Raw genomic sequence first — 18,680 nt, forward strand, 5'->3', positions numbered from 1 at the left:
TTACTGAGGAGATTTCAGATCATTCAACACGTTTTAATAAGAAAACATTCATGAAGTCATTTACAGATCTACATAATCAGCTGTTACTGTGAAATAAATCCACAACAAATATTACAGTCTGAAAGACGTCACCTCTGATCATGGATGACTTTGAATTCTTTAGTTTAGTAGAAAACTGTAGTATCCTGTTATCAGAGCGCTGTTTCTGAGCCTGCTTCAGGTCTTTGGAAACAAATCTAAGATGGATCATCTTCCCTCTTTTATACTTACAGTAGTTTCAAGCTGTTTAAAAAAAGGCCACAGTGAAGTTTTACAATGGCAGCTTATGTCTGAACCTTAGTGAGGTCTAAAGTTTGGAGAAAACGACCGACTTGGGACTCTTCCTCTCCATGGAGGCCTGAGCTGACTTCATCACGTCTGCAGACTGCAGCATGGTCATGTTCCAGGTCGCCTGGAGGAGGATGAACAAGGTGGAGAAGGAGATCAGTGGTGACTTAACTGGGAAAGAAAGGCAGCTTCATGGTGATGCTGTGTTCTGAGGTTGTTACCATGTAGTCCAGCCCCTCTGCCACACTGTGGTCTCTGGAGTAGACAAGGTTGATTTTGGTGCCCTGAACAGCGACGGGGCTGCGACCGGCGATCTCCCCGGCTATCTCCAAAGCTCCGGCCAACATGGCCTCCTTATCTGCAAACACTCGGCTGGAGAGGAAGTCAGGGAGTGAATAGGACTGAAAAATCTGTGTTTATTACAATGTTCAGATCATTAAATCTATTAGGAATGTTTGCACCACTGAAAGGTTTGTTTTACTGTTACACAAATGTCTAAAAGGATAAATAACTTTGTTAAAAATTGTCAGAATAATTGGATGAATTTTTGAGTTATGGCCAGAAATGTGTTCTGTGAGGTCACAGTCAACTTGACCTCTGATCACCAGAATCTAATCCGTTGAGTCCATGTGGACGTCGGTGCACAGGTTCAGTTAAAACAAAAGAAAACACCTGTGAGTGTGATTCTGTGTAACGATGAGACGATTGATCACCTGACCAGTCCGCTGCTCTTGGCCTCATCAGCGTACATCTTCCTGGCAGTCAGAGCCAACTCGTTCACCAGGCTGGAGCAGTGAAGGAGCGTTTACAACAACATGGACTCATTACAAATATAAAAAGTTTGAAACGTACAACTTTAAAGCGACAGGAAATTATCTATAGCTTCTTGAAATCAGCTCTTAGAAACTAACCACTTGTAAATTGCTTCTATTGTATTTTTTCCACCTGTGTCTCCTTTGACGTGAGATTAACCGTCATTAGTCTAATAAGAGCTGATGAATGAAATGCATTGAAATGTCCAGAGTTTATATCAACCAGCAAATAAAAAGTAGATGTGTTGTTTCTGCAGTTGTTTAGTGGTTATCTGTTTTGTGTCACTTTAACAACACTACATCGCCTGTGACTTCATCAGTTAGCAGAGACGTCGTCCTCCCGCTCAGACTCTCTATGAATGATTAAAATCAGCTGTTTACCTGCGGCTGCCGATGACTTTAGGAAGTCTCTGAAGAGTTCCAACATCTGCTGCCAGTCCGATGTCGACTTCCTGTGAAGGCGACCAGAGAAACTTCATCAGAATCACAACACCTACGTGATTTCATCGCCTGCGTCCTTCAATACACAACGATTCAATAAACTGTCTGCTTGAAGTCTTTTCTGTAAAATATGAACCGTTTATTTTATGCTTTATTAATAAAAATGTCATTCCATTGTTCCTATTTTTATATCAATAAAATCTGTCTTGATATTATTTGTTTTTTATAATCAAACACCAGAATGAGAATGACGACTGATACAGTTTTCATTCAAAGTGTTTGTTTTATGCAGATTATGTTTTTAAAAAAAAGACTCAAATCAATCAGAAGTAAAACATGAATATAAATCCTTTCTATTACTTTCATTTAGTGGATAAGACTCATAATAAATGAAATAAATACATTTTTTTTTTAATTTTATTTTGCGAGAAAATTACGTTTCTGAAAAAAACATTGGTCCAAGATTTTTTTTTTCCCTGAGAATTTTTTTTTAATGAAAAAAATAATAAAAAATTCTGAGAAAATTATTTTTTTTTCACACAAAAGTAATTTTTTCTCTGTGAAAAATACAAATTTAAATTTAGATTTCAAAATTCAATTTTCTGAAAAAATATTTGTGTGAAAAAGTAATTTTCTGAGAAAATTTTACATTTTATTTTTGTGAGAAAAATAAAAATTCTCTGAGAAAGATTTCCTTCTCTGAAAAATTTCCCCAAAAAAATTCTGGAAAAAAATTTTTTTCCTGAGAAATTTTTTTTTTCTGAGAACATTTTTTTCCCCTGAGAAAATTAATTTTTGTTGCAAAAATTAATAAATTAATACGTTTTATTAAATTAATAAAAACATCTCTGAAAATTTTCTCACAAAAACATTTTCTCCCTCACAAATTTCTTTCTTCCTTTTAACAAAAATAAAAAAATTCTGAGAAAGATAAATTTTTTCTATAAAGAAATGATATTTTATTTTTTTCTCGTCACATTTCCAACTCAATGAAATGAGACGCAGGTGTGCGTACGTACCTTCACCTGGAACCAGGCGTCCTGCGTACACAGACGAATGTCACAGGCTGTGATCAGATCAACACCTGCAACAGAGCACAACATCCACAGTGAACTTTCTGCTCCAATGACACCGAGTAGAGTGCATACCTCTGCAAAAACACTCCCCTTATGCACTCACTCACAGATACTAACCACCTAAATCTGCCAGATTTTTTCATCAAGCATTAATCCCTGAATAATTAATGAAAGTGTTGAAAAATGCCGTCTCGTTTTGTTAAAGAAAGTGAGAAAAGAGTTTTGGATAATGATCGTTTATCCATCAATGATCGTTCAGGATGTTGACAGGTTTTGTTCTGATTATCTGAAGTTAACCGGCTCTGGTTATCCGTGCAGCATCTGTTACCACGGTGATCTACTCCCTATGTGACACCAAAAAACCAAAGTTAAGCCCAGAGACAGCTGGCGTACCCACTAGAACTAGAATACAGAACCCTGGTTTTAAACTTTAGTCTGATGATGATGATGATCATGATGATGGCCTACCTCCTCCAACACAGGCTCCATGGATGGCCACCACCACAGGCTTCGGACACTACAAGGAGAAAATAAATCATCATAAAATCACAGGAAATTCCAGCTCCCATCTTTGTTGGAGTGATAACCACTCTTCAGGTCCGACCTTCTCGATGACGGAGAACGTCTCTTGGTACTTGGTGATAATTTTTCTCAGGTTCCAGGAAGTTCTGGCCATGTCGTCACCCTCTGGTTGGAGGACGTCGCTGGCCATGTCCATCAGGTCGATACCTGGACAGTAACACAACACTGAGTGAATAAAAACTTTCCAATGAAGACAGCGTCATTAAAACGTGTAAAGAGTCAAACACCTACCAGCTGTGAAGATCTTCCCTGCTCCAGAAACCACCACCACTCTGCAGTCTGGGTCTCCTGCGATCGCATTAAAGCAATTCACCATCTCACTGGAGACAGATGAAGACAATGTCAGAACAGCAGGTAAAGGAAATGTTCCTGGTAGCTCAGACCAATGACTGATTATTAATGTAACTGGGTTCGTGCCTCCAGAAGGCTTTGTTCATGGCGTTGCGTTTCTCAGGACGGTTGAGCTCCACATGTGTGATGAACTCTGCTGGCTGACTGATGGCCAGCGAGGTGTACGGAGAGCCGGCACCGCCTGAAGACGACATGGCTCTGACCGCGACCTGACCGGGCAGCCACAACCTTCGGTCTGAGAGCCGAGACACAGAATGACAATAATGAGTCCAGTGAGTGAAAGTGAGATTTACAATGAGAATTCTGACCAGGTTGGATATTTCTGCGAAAAAATCTTTTTTCTGAGAAAATAACATTTGTGAAAAAAATGACACTTTTCTGAGAATTTTACATTTTTCTGAGAAAATTTTATTTTTGTAAGAAAATGTTCTCTTTGTCAGAATTTTTATTTAACTGAGAAAATACATGTGTATATTTTTTGGGAGAAAATTATTTTCTGAGAAAAAATTTTTTAATGAGAAAATGAGATTTTTCAGAAAAACTGAAGTTTTTTCAGAGAAATGTTTTCCATGCCGTGAGGGAAAAACATTCACATGGGAAGAAAAAAATATCATATATATAATCACATATTAAAAGGGACACAGAAAGATCATCCTGGCAAAACCTTTTTTGCCCAGGAGAAAAAAAAATTCCAGGAGGTGAAAAAAAATCTGTTGTATGAAAATTTGAATTTAAATTTTTGTGAGAAAATATTTTTCTTAGAAAATTAGAATTTTCTGGAAAAAAAACCATTTTATGTGCGAAACTTATATTTTTCTAAGAACTTTTCATTATTCTTAGAAAACTATATTTTTCTGAGAAAATGTTATTTTACTGAAAAAACTTGAAACTTGAAAATCTTTTTTTCCTGAGAAACATGTTGATGAAGGTTCTCAGTCGTCCAGGTCACGGTAACTCTAGGTGCTGTATCGTGGACAACTGGACTTGTTTCAGTTTCTTGAAGACGTTTCACGTCTCATCCAAGAGACTTCAGTTCTGACTAACTGGAGGAGCTGCAGGCTGTTAAACGCTGCGTGGGAGTGTCCTGACTTAGTGTCCTCACAGAGTCGTTAAGAGTTTTTGAAATTCTACTCATATGAGAACTTTTTCTGAGAACATTTTATTCTTGTTAGAAAATTTTAATATTTTTAGAATAATAAAATTTCCTAAAAAAAAATTTCTGAGAAAAATGTAATATTTGAGAAAAAAATGTTTTTCTGAGAAAATATCATTTCTGTAAAAATGAAATTTTTCTGAGATTTTTTATTTTTCTGAAATGTTTTTCATTTTTCTGAGAAAGTGTAATTTTTTCAAGAAAGTGCAATTTTCTGAGAATATTAGATTTCTGTAAGAAAATACTATGTTTGCCAGAAAAAAATGAAATTTTTCTGAGAGCAATTTTAATCATGTATATATATATATATATATATATATATATATATATATATATATATATATATATATGGAACACAGAAAGATTATCCTGGCAAAACTTTTTTTCCACCACTTCTCGAGTCATAAAACACAGAAGAGAAAACACTTTACACCAGACTTAGAAAATGGATCACCACAACAAAATAAAAAATAAAATGAAATAAACAATCCTCACTTGCCCCTCAGGGCTTCCGTAACAATGAGAGACAGGATGGAATAAATCTTTAAAAATAAAGACTTTGTTTACTTGGGTGAGATAACACCACAAATTATTTCACACATGAAACAAAACAGAAATCTCTCCTGAGGAAAAAAAATATCACTTGGTTTAACAGATGAAAAAAAAAAGATCAAGATTTTTGTTAAGACCAGACTTAGAAAATGGACTAAACTATTGATCTTTAAATCAATTAATCAGGATGTTAATTTGAGGCCAACACACAACCTCTCCCACAGGCTACATGCTGCATGACACTGAAGCTGCACTGGTGACCTTTCACCTACATCACACTTTAAAGCTTCAGTTCACCTCAGTTTAATAAATCATTTACAAACTGTCCGGAGTCAACACACCTGACAAACATTCACACAGACAACATCCTGTTTATCTGAAGATTTATACGTTTTAAGACATTTTAAGCAGCAAACACACACAAACATGTTCACTTACATGTCGACAGAGCTGTTGACCTGGAAATGGCTGTTAACATCTCCTCCACTGATCGAGTCAGAGTCCAAACTGTTCACTGATCAATAAAAACTGCAGCGAACAGAGAAATGATTCACTTCTCCTCCAGTGAGCTGTTAGCTAACGTTAGCCTGAAGCTAGCTAACAAACAGCTAGCTCAACAATAACAGCTCTCTTAACAAACGTCTTTGGAGGAGAAATTAACTGGTTTCACGCCAGAAAACACACAACCAAGCGGAGTTAAGTGACGTTGCAGGTGTCATCCCACCAAACACTAGTGTGTGCTATGAAAGGAAAGTTTAATTAACCCCTCACTGACTAGCTTAGCTTAGCTCGTCCTCATTAGCAAACAGCCTGTACGGTGGCCGGCGGGGCTCAAAGAGCCAAAAGTCATATGTTGCATGCTGAAGTCCGTATTTTGTTTATAAAGGTAGAAAATGCTAAGAAACATTATATTTATGGAAACAGGTTCATATCTTTTCTTTCTTTCTTTTCTGTTTTAAATAGACTATTTATATTATAAACTATGTTAAAAGTAATTACATCAAGTAATGTAACTTCTACTTCTGCACCTAAAGTCTGTTTAAATACATTTCTTATTATATGTCATTTTATTGGCAATCCGACTAAAAAGAGAAGAAGTTAAAGTTTTAGATTTAAATAAATATCAAAAGTAGAAGTCAAAGGTTTGTGTTGATGTAATTCCCGCCGGGTGCAGTTCTCCTCTTCTCCACCAGAGGGCGGCGGAGCTCCGTTTGTTGTTTCCGCGAGTTTATCGAACAAAACATTAATTTATCACCTTTTCTTACTTTTTATACAAGAAAACGTCTCGTTTCACATTTATAATCCAGATTACATTCATGTTGTTGAAAGTAGAAGCTTCATCTCTCTGTCAGACAGTAAATATCACCACGATCACGTCTTGGATTCCTATTGGACCAGATTGCGTCACGTGACCACACAGCGGCGTGTAGTTGTGTTATTTTGTTTAAAAAAAACACATTTTGCTGCCTTGTTCAGCTCTTTACTCACTTTACTGTGCTCAGGTGACTGTGTTTCTCTCTAATCGAGTGAAATTGTTCCTGACACAGAAAATCAAACCGTCACTGATTGTTCTGGTTCGGTGAGTGACTCCTGCACGTCTGACGTCAGGACGGTATCGCTTCTCGGCCTTTTGGCTAAGATCAAGTGTAGTATCTGTTCTTATCAGTTTAATATCTGATACGTCCCCTATCCGGGGACCATATATTAAATTGATTTTTGGAGCAGGGAGATGGAATAGGGGCTTGCTCCGTCCACTCCACGCATCGACCTGGTATTGCAGTACCTCCAGGACCGGTGCACCCCCCTCTCAATGTCTAAAGAAATAATCAAACATCTTAACATGCATCTGATGGATATCACTGTCAAACCATCCATCTACTCTGACTAAGATGGTCATATTGTTGTCCTCTGAAGAATGATGTGTCTCCTCCAGATGTTGGTGGACAGCAGAGTCCTGACCTGAGGAGCTGGACCTCCTGCAGTCCTCCCCGTCCAGTGGTTTAAAGTAACAACACTACACAACAAGCCAAAACAAACCAATGCCCGGGCAGATGAGTGGAGGCCAGTGATGGAGACAAACAAGATGAAGGTGTGAGCCCCATCCCTTCCTCACCTCCCCCCTGCTGGAGGTCCCACATGGGGACAGTGTTGAGGAAAGACATCCTCATCTTCTTCCTTTAAGACTGTCAACTACCAGACTGCTGAGGGACGCGGTGTGGGCAGGTGTTGCTTAGAGCAGGGGTTCCCAACCACCGGGCTGTGGACCAGTACTGGGTCTTGAGTCATTCAGCACCGGTCTGCGATAGACCCATTAGGATGTCAGTGGTGATGTAACTGCCATACGTGTAAGCTTTTTATTACAGATCAGAGACAATTCATTTTATTTATAACGTTGACATGTTGATGAAACGGATTTTATTTATGTAAAAGTTTAAATATGACAATGAAAACACTTTAACCAAGACCTCGACAGAACTGATGTGAACACATTTTACACACGACGGTACATTTCAGAAGGACGACACATGAAACTCAACTTTAAATTGTTTTTATTTTTTTTATTTTCTTAGAACAAAACAACTCTCCATCTGCACATCAGACACGGAGACACAGAACTGAATAAGTAGCAATTAAAATAACACAAAAAAAGAAACAAAAGTGAGCTATAATAAAAAGTTTCAAAAGACAAATCTTTTACAAAACCATGTTGTCCACGGCCACTGAACCACCTGAGCATAAAACCAACTCTGTCAAATACGCTTTCTCACATGTCAGGTTACTGTAGAAGCATAATACAAAAAGTAAAAAGGACAACTTATATTGAAGACACACGTACTGATACTCTATAAACCACATCTGGGGCATAAATATCAAAACTTTAAATTCATTTAAACCTGATTAATATACCAAATATGAGGAGTTTGCACTTCAATCGTAATGTGACATTATTTCACAGTATTCAGGTGTTTGTGAATATACTTTCCCCCCCCCAGGTGTGTTACAAGCCGTCATGGTCAGAGTACAAGTGAACATGGGAATGGTGGACCATCTTCTTCTTGGCTACGAGGCTGCGCTCAGTTGGCGTGCTGAACGGTGGAGAAGCACAGTTTGAGGGTGTACGGGTACGGACCAGCTGGAAACAGAGAGAGAGTTCAAATTTAGGCAACGATCGACACCACCAGCCTCAAAGTTCTGAAACAACACACCGGCACAAACCTTTTTTCTGTCTGAAACCCTGCTCAGCACCACAGAGGCTTAGGGGAACAACCTCAGACATGTTACCTGCGTTTTTCATCTGGTAGTGGTTCATCATGGCCAGAGCCTCCATGGCATCATTGATGGACTCCCACTCTAACAGACCTGAAGCGCTGCGGTCACTGGGAGCGGCGCCGCCTGGTGGCCAGAGTCAGAATTACAACACCTTCCAGATACAGAAATATCACTGCAGGCAGTTTTGTGCTGGTTTAAATGTTTTGGTTTTTGTTGCCTCATTTCATTTAATGGATATAAACTTTTAAGTTCAGAGGCTTTAAAAAGAATCACAGCAGCTTACTCTTTCCTGTGAACATTTTGACGTTGACGGGGCACTTGATACCGATCTCCTCACAAATCTGTGGAGAGAACAACATCTATCAGTTACTGCAGGCAGGTGAAACTTTCTGTGACTTCTTCAGCAAGGAAATGTATTTATTAATAAAGACATTGAAGTGAAAGCAGTTAGACGTTCCACAGACCTGAGAGAAAACCTCTGGCGTGACGTCGGGCTGGGCGTTGAAGAAGTGCAACACGTTGCTTGGGTGCTGGATGCGGTTCTTGGCCGCCTGTTCTGGGGAGGTGAACCGGTTGTTCCTGGAGCCGTGGAAGTCTTTGAAACTACTTGTGCCGTCCTCCAGCTCGTAGCACTGACCGGGTACGATGGCTTGCTGCTTGGACACACTGCAGGGACGGAGGATTGTTATTTTAATTAAGAGTACTGTACTGGTGTAGCTAATGCATTCCTCCTTATTTAACTGCCTGGTACTACAGCACCAAATTGTCTCAAGGCTTCAGTAGTCTTTATATGTCCGAGGCATCCGGCTCTTCAGCATAGTTTACATGTTCTGGGTAACAGAAGAGATTCAGGGCTGGAGGGGTGAACTCACCACACATTCATTCTCTGTCCGAAGAGAAAGTTGTTGTTGAGGTGACTGATGGCTCGATCCACTGCATAGCAGTCTCCCATCTCCACCATGGCCGCCCCGGGCTTACTCTTCATGAACTTCACCTGCCGGACGAGATGAAAGACAGGATGAACAGGTTTCCTTCAACACAGCGCCGCCCTGCTCTTAATTTGTCAGCACAACTTCTTTGATTGAAGATAATGGTTTCAGTAAGTGTGTGTGTTTTGGATAAAATAAGTATTTTACACTTCCAAAATGGAGCAAAGCAGCAATTTATTCCAGAGACATTATCAGTGTATAAACCTTTTGTTCTCGTCTAAATGTGTCTTGTTATAAAGATTATTTTTGGGCTTTGCACCTTTATTTTTAAATCAGACAGCGAGGAGTCAGAAGATTGTGTCATTTCATCTTTGAGGTTAAACAATAGAGATTAAAAACTACCATTTTAAGTGCAGCCTTTTATCAAAGAATGACGGATCCAGCTCACAACAAAAATAGATACGCTTTAAATAATAAATTTGACATGTCGGCCCTTAAATAGAGAATAAAATGCAAAGTCCTGACTCCGTCTCTGAGGATACGACTCCCCTCGGTGCCGAGACCTGGAAACAAATACTGATTTGTTTCTTCTGCATGTGTATTTTTATCTTTTCTTTCAACAAGGGGAGGAAACAAACCTATTTCATGTCTTTGTGGGCAACATTGTGCATTTTCTCTGCAGATATTGAGTTTATTTTTTTATCATGTGAATAAAGGTGGTGCTGTCACTCTTCATCTGGTGAAGACCTTTCAGCTTGAAATGTTCCCCTTCACACATCCACTGTCAGATACTGACCCGCTCCACGTTTCCATAGAGACAGAAGATATTGAAGACACGGTCAGCGTTCATCTTGGTCGGGTCCAGTCCGTACAACATGACGACTGGAGACTCAGCGTGGCCGCCGTACTCTCCAGGAGGAGGGGGAGGAGGTCCGTAGCCCGGCCCGTAGCTTCTTCCCCCACGTCCTCTCATCGGTGGACCCATGCGGCGACCCTCATAGGGCGGAGATCCATAGCTCTCGTCATAGCCATGGTAACCACCACCTGAAGAACGAGGCAGAGAGACGACGGTGAGAGGACAGAAAATAAACTGGTAATCCACCAAGGTCGGGTCAAGAGAGCCATTTTTCTGGAAAACGTCGTCACTGACTGGAGAAAAAGATTTTGTCCGAATAAAAAAAAAAAAAAAAAAAAAAAAATACAGCACATGACGCGTCCTAGTTGTCATCACAGCACCGCTTAACTGCCACTGTGTGGAGGACCGATTATAGACTTTGATCAACATCTATCCCCAAAATATCAAGTTTAATTACCCCACAGATTTCAGGTAATTAAAGTCGTCTTTTTAAAAAGGAAAGACCAGCACAGTGTTTTCTTTCCATGTGTATGTTCCAGTGTTTGTTCTGGTTTCTCGGGGGTGTGACATCCTTACCGTACTCTGGAGGGTGGTCGCCCAGCAGAGCAGGCTGTCTCTGACGCTTGTTGGGGTTGGCATTCACATCCTCTATGAGATCGGGAAGACAAAACAGGAGAAGAAAGGCAGAGAGAAACAGAAAGACAGATAAATATGACGGGATGCTGGAGCATTTAACACATGGCATCATGGTTAACGGACATTTGGATGAGATTTTAGATAAGTAGATCAATTATTTGTCAGGATAACTTTTAATCAAAAATTAGTACTTGAGATGGACGCATGCATTTCAAGATTGATTCATCTTGCCTGTAAGAGTCATTACAGACACAAAAACACCCCCCACAATACACTCCAGGCAGGTCACAACGATCAAACCAAGCAGCTGAAATAATCAGTGATCATCTTTGTCTGTAGAAATTAGATTAAGGAAATGGGAAGGGAGGTATGGGGATGTAATAAATGGCAAGACTGATATGAGATTCAATAGAAATTTCCTTAAACCACAAATCAAATCCCTTTAAATCAGAAAACCTCCACAATAATAAACTTTTAGCACTTAAAGTGAAACAGGTGGGACATGGCAAACATGAGGTGGATGCTAATGATCTAGGAGGTGAAAAAGGGACATCAAGACAGAGTCACTCTAGATAAGCATCACAAATGGCTAAATTTAAAAATAAAGTTTGTACGCTCACACACACCTGCATTGCTCCCATTGCCATCTGCATCACCATCTGTACAGGTACACAATAATCATACACAATCAGAATGGAAGCCAGGTTAATCAAAAGGTACATTTTCCTCCCAGTTTAACCCAGTTAAATGTCAGGAGAGTGCAGTAAAACCCCCTCATGACAAAGCTGTCTGGACTATGAAAGGCGGATGGCTTGGTACCTCTGCAGGTGACCAACCAGGCTCATGCAGATTGTAATTTGTCAACCAAAATACAAAAAAGCAGCTTGTAAATTTTGGACACCAGCAGCCACTGAGGCTCTCCTGGCTTCACAGGTATGTGACGCTTTGGATCACCCACATCATACATGAATTAATATGAAGTTCACAACCTTTTCTCCAGATTAAATCATGATTCAATTCCCCAAAAGAAACTATCACACAGGTCCAGGGAGCCACACATAACAGATTCATGATGGCTGTAAAGTGCCAACAGAGGGAGCGACAAGACAAAGTGAACACAGTAAGTTTGAGTGACATTAGAAATGCAGCCCCCTGACAGAACCACAACCATCACCCTCCTCCAGAAAGAGAAAGATTAAGCCTGTATGAGGAAACAAAAACATCGAGTCATGTCAGTCTTGTGTGGCGATGTTGGGTGCTGGGCGTTGGAGTCATGTGGTGCTGTGCAGTTATGTCCCCCCAGAGGAGGCTCTCGATTTACTTACTGCATGCTTACAAACAGTGGGAGGAAGATATTTGCTGCAGTAGATCCACCACTCTCCACTCATTTCATTTCATCCAATACTCTTATCCATTTCCTCTTTTGGGGGAAACAACTCTCCACCTCAGGATCGATTCCTGGTTTTATCAAACGCCCATTGGAGGGTTGGTCCGTCCTTTTTGTTCCTTTTTGGAAAAGTCCGCTTAGCGCCCACTGGTAGGCCTTGAGGCTGCCATAGAGAACATTTCAGTTGGGAAGCTGGCTCCTCTTAGCCGCAAATTGCCAAACCTGCATCACATGGAAGGCGTTACACAGGTTCTAGAGACTTTAAAATGTTAAGAAAAAAAACTGCACTCAAAAAAAAAAAAAGGGATAGCTTAACAGGGATGCATGTAGTAAGAAAATCAGAGGAGGGAAAAGATGAGGAGATGAGGAGAAAGAGCAAGAGAGAGAAGCTGATTTCCATGTGGGAGGAAACACATAAAACCAAAAATGGGCCTGAATGGGCTCTGAGTGTGCTTGATGGTGTTGTCAGCAGTGTCTTCATCAGTTGTCTTGTGTTGGACTCCAATGTGACGGGGGTGTGAGTCATCTATTGGATCAGTCGGTACAGCGTCGGCAAGTGTGCCGCTCGAGTGTGTTGTTTTCATGTCAACAAAGTCGTGACGAGCAATGCGGCCCCACATACAGGAAGGGCCGAGGCTTTTAAAAAATGTGATCTCGGTCGACTGGATAGTATCAGTGTGCGTCAGCTGTTGTGCTGACAGATGTCTGTCACTACCGTCTGATTGGGTGGATGCTGTGTCTTCTCTGGTATCAGTCTCCATTTGGGATTGTCGGCGCAAGCTTTGGCCTGCTTCAATGTGTCATCGCTTGTGTCTCAACATGAAAGGGAGAAGGGGGGGAGGGACCAAGTGTAGCTCAGTGCCCAAAACTCCCCGCCCTCGAGAAGTGTGCGTTGTCTTCATGGCTCTGGTGCTGGGATGCAGAGATGAGGAGTGAGTGGGAAATCAGTCCTACATCGTCATGTTGAGTGGGTGGTGGTGGTGGTGGGGTCTTGTCGTTTGTCCCCTTGTGTCTCAGGGGACGTTTGGCCCTCTGTATGAAAGTGGTTGTGTCCTCACTGAAGATACTTGAGGTGGTGGTTGCTGAGTGGGGATGTTGTCAGCATGTATCTGCCTCTCCCTTTTAGCACATGTTCCTGTGCATGTTTGTTTTGACTTGCTGAGATCACCGATTTATTAGGAGAAGATAAGAGTTACATGATGTTGCACATGGCCCGTTTACTGATGCTGGTCAATGCCTCCGTTCTCACACAAATCACAGTTACCATCTGTCTGACAGCATAACTAAATACTTTGGCTGCTCTGATTGGGACTCGGTATACTGTCGAGTCTTTGTTAGGATTTTCCAGTTGTCAAAGTTAAATAAAACAACCAACGGGAGAAGCTGACAGTGGAAAAGACCAGGATCAGTCTTGGTGGCAAGGAAATTAGTCTCTGCCTCAGTCAGAGTATATGCACAGTGCACTCAAAGCCTCTGCAGATTTACAGGTGTGGTAAGAAAGGCAGGAACAGGAAACACTGGTGAGAAGATACAACAGGTTTGTGTCTTCACTACTAAAATATGTAGACGTGACTCTTATGAGGTTATTAAAAAAAACACCTGTCACTGTCAGACATTGAGACAACAACAGCACTGTTATCTTCTGTCTCGGGGCTGTAATCAACAAAACTCGTCTGCCTGGTAGGCTTGTTGAAGTAGTTAGTTACAGTTGTTAATCTTTGTTCGGGTACACTTCCATTATATTTCCTGACCACACCGTCGTTCTGCTGTGTAAACAATCAAAACTTAACTCAGACGACGGACCCTGACATGGAGGATGTGGCATCAAACTGACCAGGAAAAGCTCCTACTTGGCAATATTTTGCACTTGAAGCCAATGCTATAAGGGAATCTGATCATCTCACAGATAATTTAGGAGCCATGCTACTCTTTAACGCCATACTTGAACCACTGACAATGCCAGCGCCTCTGCGGCCTCTCAAACTATAGTCACAGGGCACAGCCTAAATGTTTAAGTTTGTGCATCAAATTAAGCTATCCAACAAAAAAATGTAGTAAACAGTATGACTCATCGACACTGACAGGAAAAGACTCCTGGCCTGCAGTGGGGCTTTTAATGGGTTCCTGCCATTCTCACCACACAGCAGAGCTCAATACTTTTGTCTTCAAAACATTTTGCTGGAATTGTTCATTCTACATGTCTGATGCTGACTAGTCTTCATGGTTAAACTGCTATGGGCTATTTAACCTGAGTATTATTTCACGTTAAGCCCCTGATTTTCCATAACGCCTGCATACGATCCCTGATCATGGTGTGTACTGACAAATGTTAAGAGGTTTCAAGACACAAAACAACACCTTCAGTCATAATGCCACAAAAATACCATATTAATTTATGCTGATGAAGGTTGTCAGTCATCCAGGTCATGGTAAATCTAAGTGCTGTATTGTAGGCAACTGGACTTGTAGACTTGGTTACTGGCCACAATTTAAAATTTGTCTATGTAGCAGCATTATCAATGAAAGGTGTCGACTCCAGCCCTTTAATAGCCTGCTTGCTGAAACTCCTCACAGTGGCAGTAAGGGTGATTAACAGTATCAGGCTTCTAAGCTACAAAGCGTGTGTGGCGCTCAGGATGTGTGAAGGTGTGTGAGGTTTTACCTGGTCCTCCTAGGTTAGGGTTTGTGTAGTCCCAAGTGTCTTGGTCATTCTTGAACACATTCAGACGGGTGGGCTGAAGAAAAACAAATCATATGAATACAAGCTGGCTGACAAAAATTACACAGCTGTTCATACATTTATTTTCTTTAAGTTAAAACACAAGCAGCAGTGGTGTTCTAGATAAATACACATAGTATACACAGTATAGTTTGTTCATTCTTTTCTCCAACAATTAAGTGAGGCTGCGTTCAGTACAGATGAAAAAATAATAGTCATTTACTCAATTAAAATAAAAGGTATTGACTGTGTCGTGTTCTGCAGTTGTACCTTTGCATACTCGATCTTCAGCGTGCAGCAGCCAGAGTAGATGTCGGCACCGTTGAGGGAAGCCTTGGCCCGCTGGGCACTTTGCACGGAGTCAAATGTAATGACAGGGTTAAGGAAAAGACAGGAAGTGCAGAAGTGCTGGGTAATCTTAATGACGGTAATAATATGGAACCAAGGCCACAAACAGTCACACCTAAACAATGCTCTGTTGTTTCTAGTTCCTCCGATTACACAGGGACATGTCAACGTTCCTACCACAAGTTGTCTTCCTCAGTACTGTACCTGACCTGAGGAAAAGCAGTGTGCACGGTTTGTTATTTTGAGTAGATTAGTGTACATGTATCTAGAGCATTGTGTCTAACAGGTTTTATAGCTTTGTCAAATTAAACCATCCATCATTACGTTCCGAGTTAGAACTTGAACCTCTTCCAGCAGTTCATGTTGTTTTTGTCTGATAGTGGTGATGCACTAATAGTCAACAGAAAAAGGATATTCAACCATGGCCTGGACGCCGTTCTTCCTGAAGATGACAATTCTCTGGACAGGCCCACAGTTGTTGCAGATAGTGTAGAGGACATCCTGTGAAAACGAAAACAAGTTATAATCAACGGGCGGTTGGTTTAATGTGCAAACAGCAGCAGCAGTATAAAGAGGTTCTCCTCATTTAGTTTGCTGTGTCTACATGTGTAAATCTTATGATCACATTGACAAGACCACAACATCCACAATTAGAAATGCTGTGCATCATTAAGCTCTGGATTGTGGGCTGAACAAAACGAGACATGTCAAGGTGTGACTTTGCTCTATGATATGTGCACTTTTAAGCGTTCTGACATTCACGGCTGGATAATTAATTGAGAAAATAATCTATGACAGCCTACAGTATAAAGCAGCAAATCATGCCAGTCATGTTGGATATATCAGCATGCCAAACTCTACCGAACTAGGCAACATCTTTAACACAGCATCTCTTGCGTCAAACTCAAGAGCGGTAGATTAACAAATCACAATCCAAAATTAAAACATTAGCATATATTTTCCACACAACTTCCAAATAGGCCTGTTAACCACCAACATCTCAACAGCATGATAAAGCAGCCCTATACAAATCAACTGTCTCCACTAATCTGTGTGAATTAAAAACGAATCATAAAATGAGGTGAAACGCCACACGTCAAGTAAAAAGACATAAAGTAACAAGTCTTTGTATTTACCGTGGTGATGGGGTAGATGGGGTTCATGATGGTGAGCAGGAGAACATTGTTAACACTTCTGGAGTCATCAGAGTCTCCCGGCCTAGAGATCTTCTGGCTAGTGGAGTAGTTGATAAAGGCTGGGTGGCCGGCGATGTAAACTTGGTTGTCAGCAGCATAGGTTACAGCTGTGGATGATCCGTTCATGTCTTCGTACTCCACCAGTGCCTGACGCTTTTTGGGCATCACCACTACGTAGCTAAAGGCAAAAGCAAGTATAGGGTTAAGTGATGTGAAATCAACAAGAGCATGTATGCGGGAAGGTGATTGAATCCGGATAACAGGCAACAAAGTGTAATGAACGTGCCCTGTGGAAAAGATGCATTTCTTTCTCTGGTATTTTTCTCTACCTGATTGCTCCAAATTCTTGCAAGGCCTCCACAAGGTCAGCCTCTGTGACACCGTCCACCAGACCCCGGACGTGGACCACCACAGAAGGAAGGGTCTTGTGTGGATCCTCATATCCCTGTCGAAGAAAACATGAAATCAGCGAACATTTTCAGTGTGGGCATTTTTTTTTACCCACGTGTGGCATTCGAGTTGCACCGATTCCGATACCAGGATTGGAAATGCCGCCGATAATACTGAGTAATAGCGAGTTTGTGAGTAATTTAGAAATGGGCTACTTCCCAGGTGGCCTTACACATCAGAAACCAATCCTTCTACCACAGGAAGTCTCACTGTGCTGCACCTGGCAACTACTGATTTTGGAGCAGCAAAGAAGAAGTTGCTGTTGCATTACTGTTTTAAACTGTCCTTTTAAAAATGTGGCTACAGTTTTTAAAAAGGAATTTGTCGCTAGATTTCTTTATTCGTACTTTTTCGGTTATAACTGTCAAAAATAGATAATAAAAATAAAAATAGAGCCACGGCAATCGTACCACATCAGGACAGGGTTAGTAGTATAAACAGCTTTTATAAAGCTTTTTTTTTTTTTTTCTAAACACACGCACTGGTATTGGATCGGTACTCTCTATCGGCCGATCTGGCCATTTCTTGCATTTTAAAAAAATATAATTAACCTGCAGTGACGCAAACTAGCACACAAATAAGACATGTATTATTATACGCATGTTTATTATCTCGTGTAGACGGATTATTGATATAAGGGGATTTATTCTATCTGCACGGTGGCTTTATTAGCATCTGACCACGGATAAGAGATGGACATTACTTTCAGATCCATTTTTAATGAACGAGCATCGTCTCTGCCATATATACAATTAAAGACAAAACAAGGAAAGCAATAGACTTTACATGTTATTTGCTCAAATAACTGGAAGCGAAAACAGAGCCAATAGGTATCGTTAGGTCATGCTAACCTAATGCTAATACTCGTTAACCTCAGGTTACTTGGTGCAGTTGGGGGAAGGGGTGATTGATTGCTGTAGTAAGTGTATCGTTTAGTTAAAAAGGGTTTAACTAAAACAGCTTTTCTACACATCTTAAGGAATGTTGGTATAGTCAAGCCAACGTGTAAAATAAGCGAGTAATTTGAAGCACAGCCCGATTACAATCTGTAGCTCACAGCTAGCATACGGCTAACGTTACCGGTACTAGAACAAAGCCACGCTCAGGCGAGGCCCGGCTGGGGAAACCGCCCTCAAACCATCCCAGTCAGGCTGCACAGCACAGGTATGAGTGCGATTTATGTTCCGAGGGGTGTCCGTGTTTCCCCTCACATGTATAACACGCAATGATTAACACACAAAGCTCGTGAAAAGAAGACAGCCCTTCATACAAACATGGATGTAGCATGACCTGTGACGCGTCGTGACATTTTTCCCAACGCGCATCTGAATGAATCAAACTCAACCGAGAACACTGTAACCGTGTTTGTTATGTAACCTAAACTAATCTCCGGAGCAGCTCGCACCGAAAACAACTCACCGTGGCCATTCCGTCGGTTTTCTGTCGTTTCGTTGCCCTGCCGTCTTCGCTGTAGTAACGGCTCGCTGCGGTAGCCATGTTGTCCCGGTTAAAAAGGATGGTGGTAGTGACGATCAACTGAAATGGACGGAAAAGTCAAGAAAAACGAGGCTCGTGTGGCCACGCCCTGTACATCG

The 18,680-nt window shown here is 41.0% G+C and overlaps 2 protein-coding genes across 3 annotated transcripts; both read right to left on the reverse strand.

The window, feature by feature from the left end:
- Positions 1-8: 8 nt before the first annotated feature.
- ech1 (enoyl CoA hydratase 1, peroxisomal) lies at positions 9-6,111 on the reverse strand. Its single transcript, XM_084351699.1, has 10 exons — positions 5,733-6,111; positions 3,656-3,824; positions 3,470-3,558; positions 3,261-3,385; positions 3,125-3,173; positions 2,600-2,664; positions 1,521-1,591; positions 1,041-1,112; positions 549-699; positions 9-451 (listed from the first exon to the last, which is right to left on the reverse strand). Exons 1-10 carry the CDS (start codon positions 5,770-5,772, stop codon positions 347-349), a joined length of 936 nt encoding a protein of 311 aa, XP_084207825.1. The 5' UTR covers positions 5,773-6,111; the 3' UTR covers positions 9-346.
- A 1,715-nt stretch (positions 6,112-7,826) lies between these two features.
- On the reverse strand, positions 7,827-18,637 carry LOC311256658 (heterogeneous nuclear ribonucleoprotein L-like). Of its 2 annotated transcripts, none has more exons than XM_084351901.1 (14): positions 18,505-18,637; positions 16,965-17,080; positions 16,576-16,813; positions 15,853-15,940; positions 15,362-15,456; positions 15,035-15,107; positions 11,612-11,644; positions 10,926-10,997; positions 10,290-10,537; positions 9,437-9,558; positions 9,029-9,230; positions 8,848-8,905; positions 8,577-8,687; positions 7,827-8,427 (listed from the first exon to the last, which is right to left on the reverse strand). In XM_084351901.1, exons 1-14 carry the CDS (start codon positions 18,580-18,582, stop codon positions 8,369-8,371), a joined length of 1,593 nt encoding a protein of 530 aa, XP_084208027.1. In that variant the 5' UTR covers positions 18,583-18,637; the 3' UTR covers positions 7,827-8,368. The 2 variants fall into 2 exon arrangements, with proteins under 2 accessions (XP_084208027.1, XP_084208028.1); XM_084351902.1 differs by having other exon boundaries at positions 8,511-8,687; positions 18,505-18,619.
- Between the last annotated feature and the right edge of the window lie 43 nt (positions 18,638-18,680).

This window comes from Pagrus pagrus (assembly GCF_965226575.1).
Source record: "Pagrus pagrus genome assembly, chromosome: 4".
Classification (NCBI taxonomy): Eukaryota; Metazoa; Chordata; class Actinopteri; order Spariformes; family Sparidae; genus Pagrus; species Pagrus pagrus.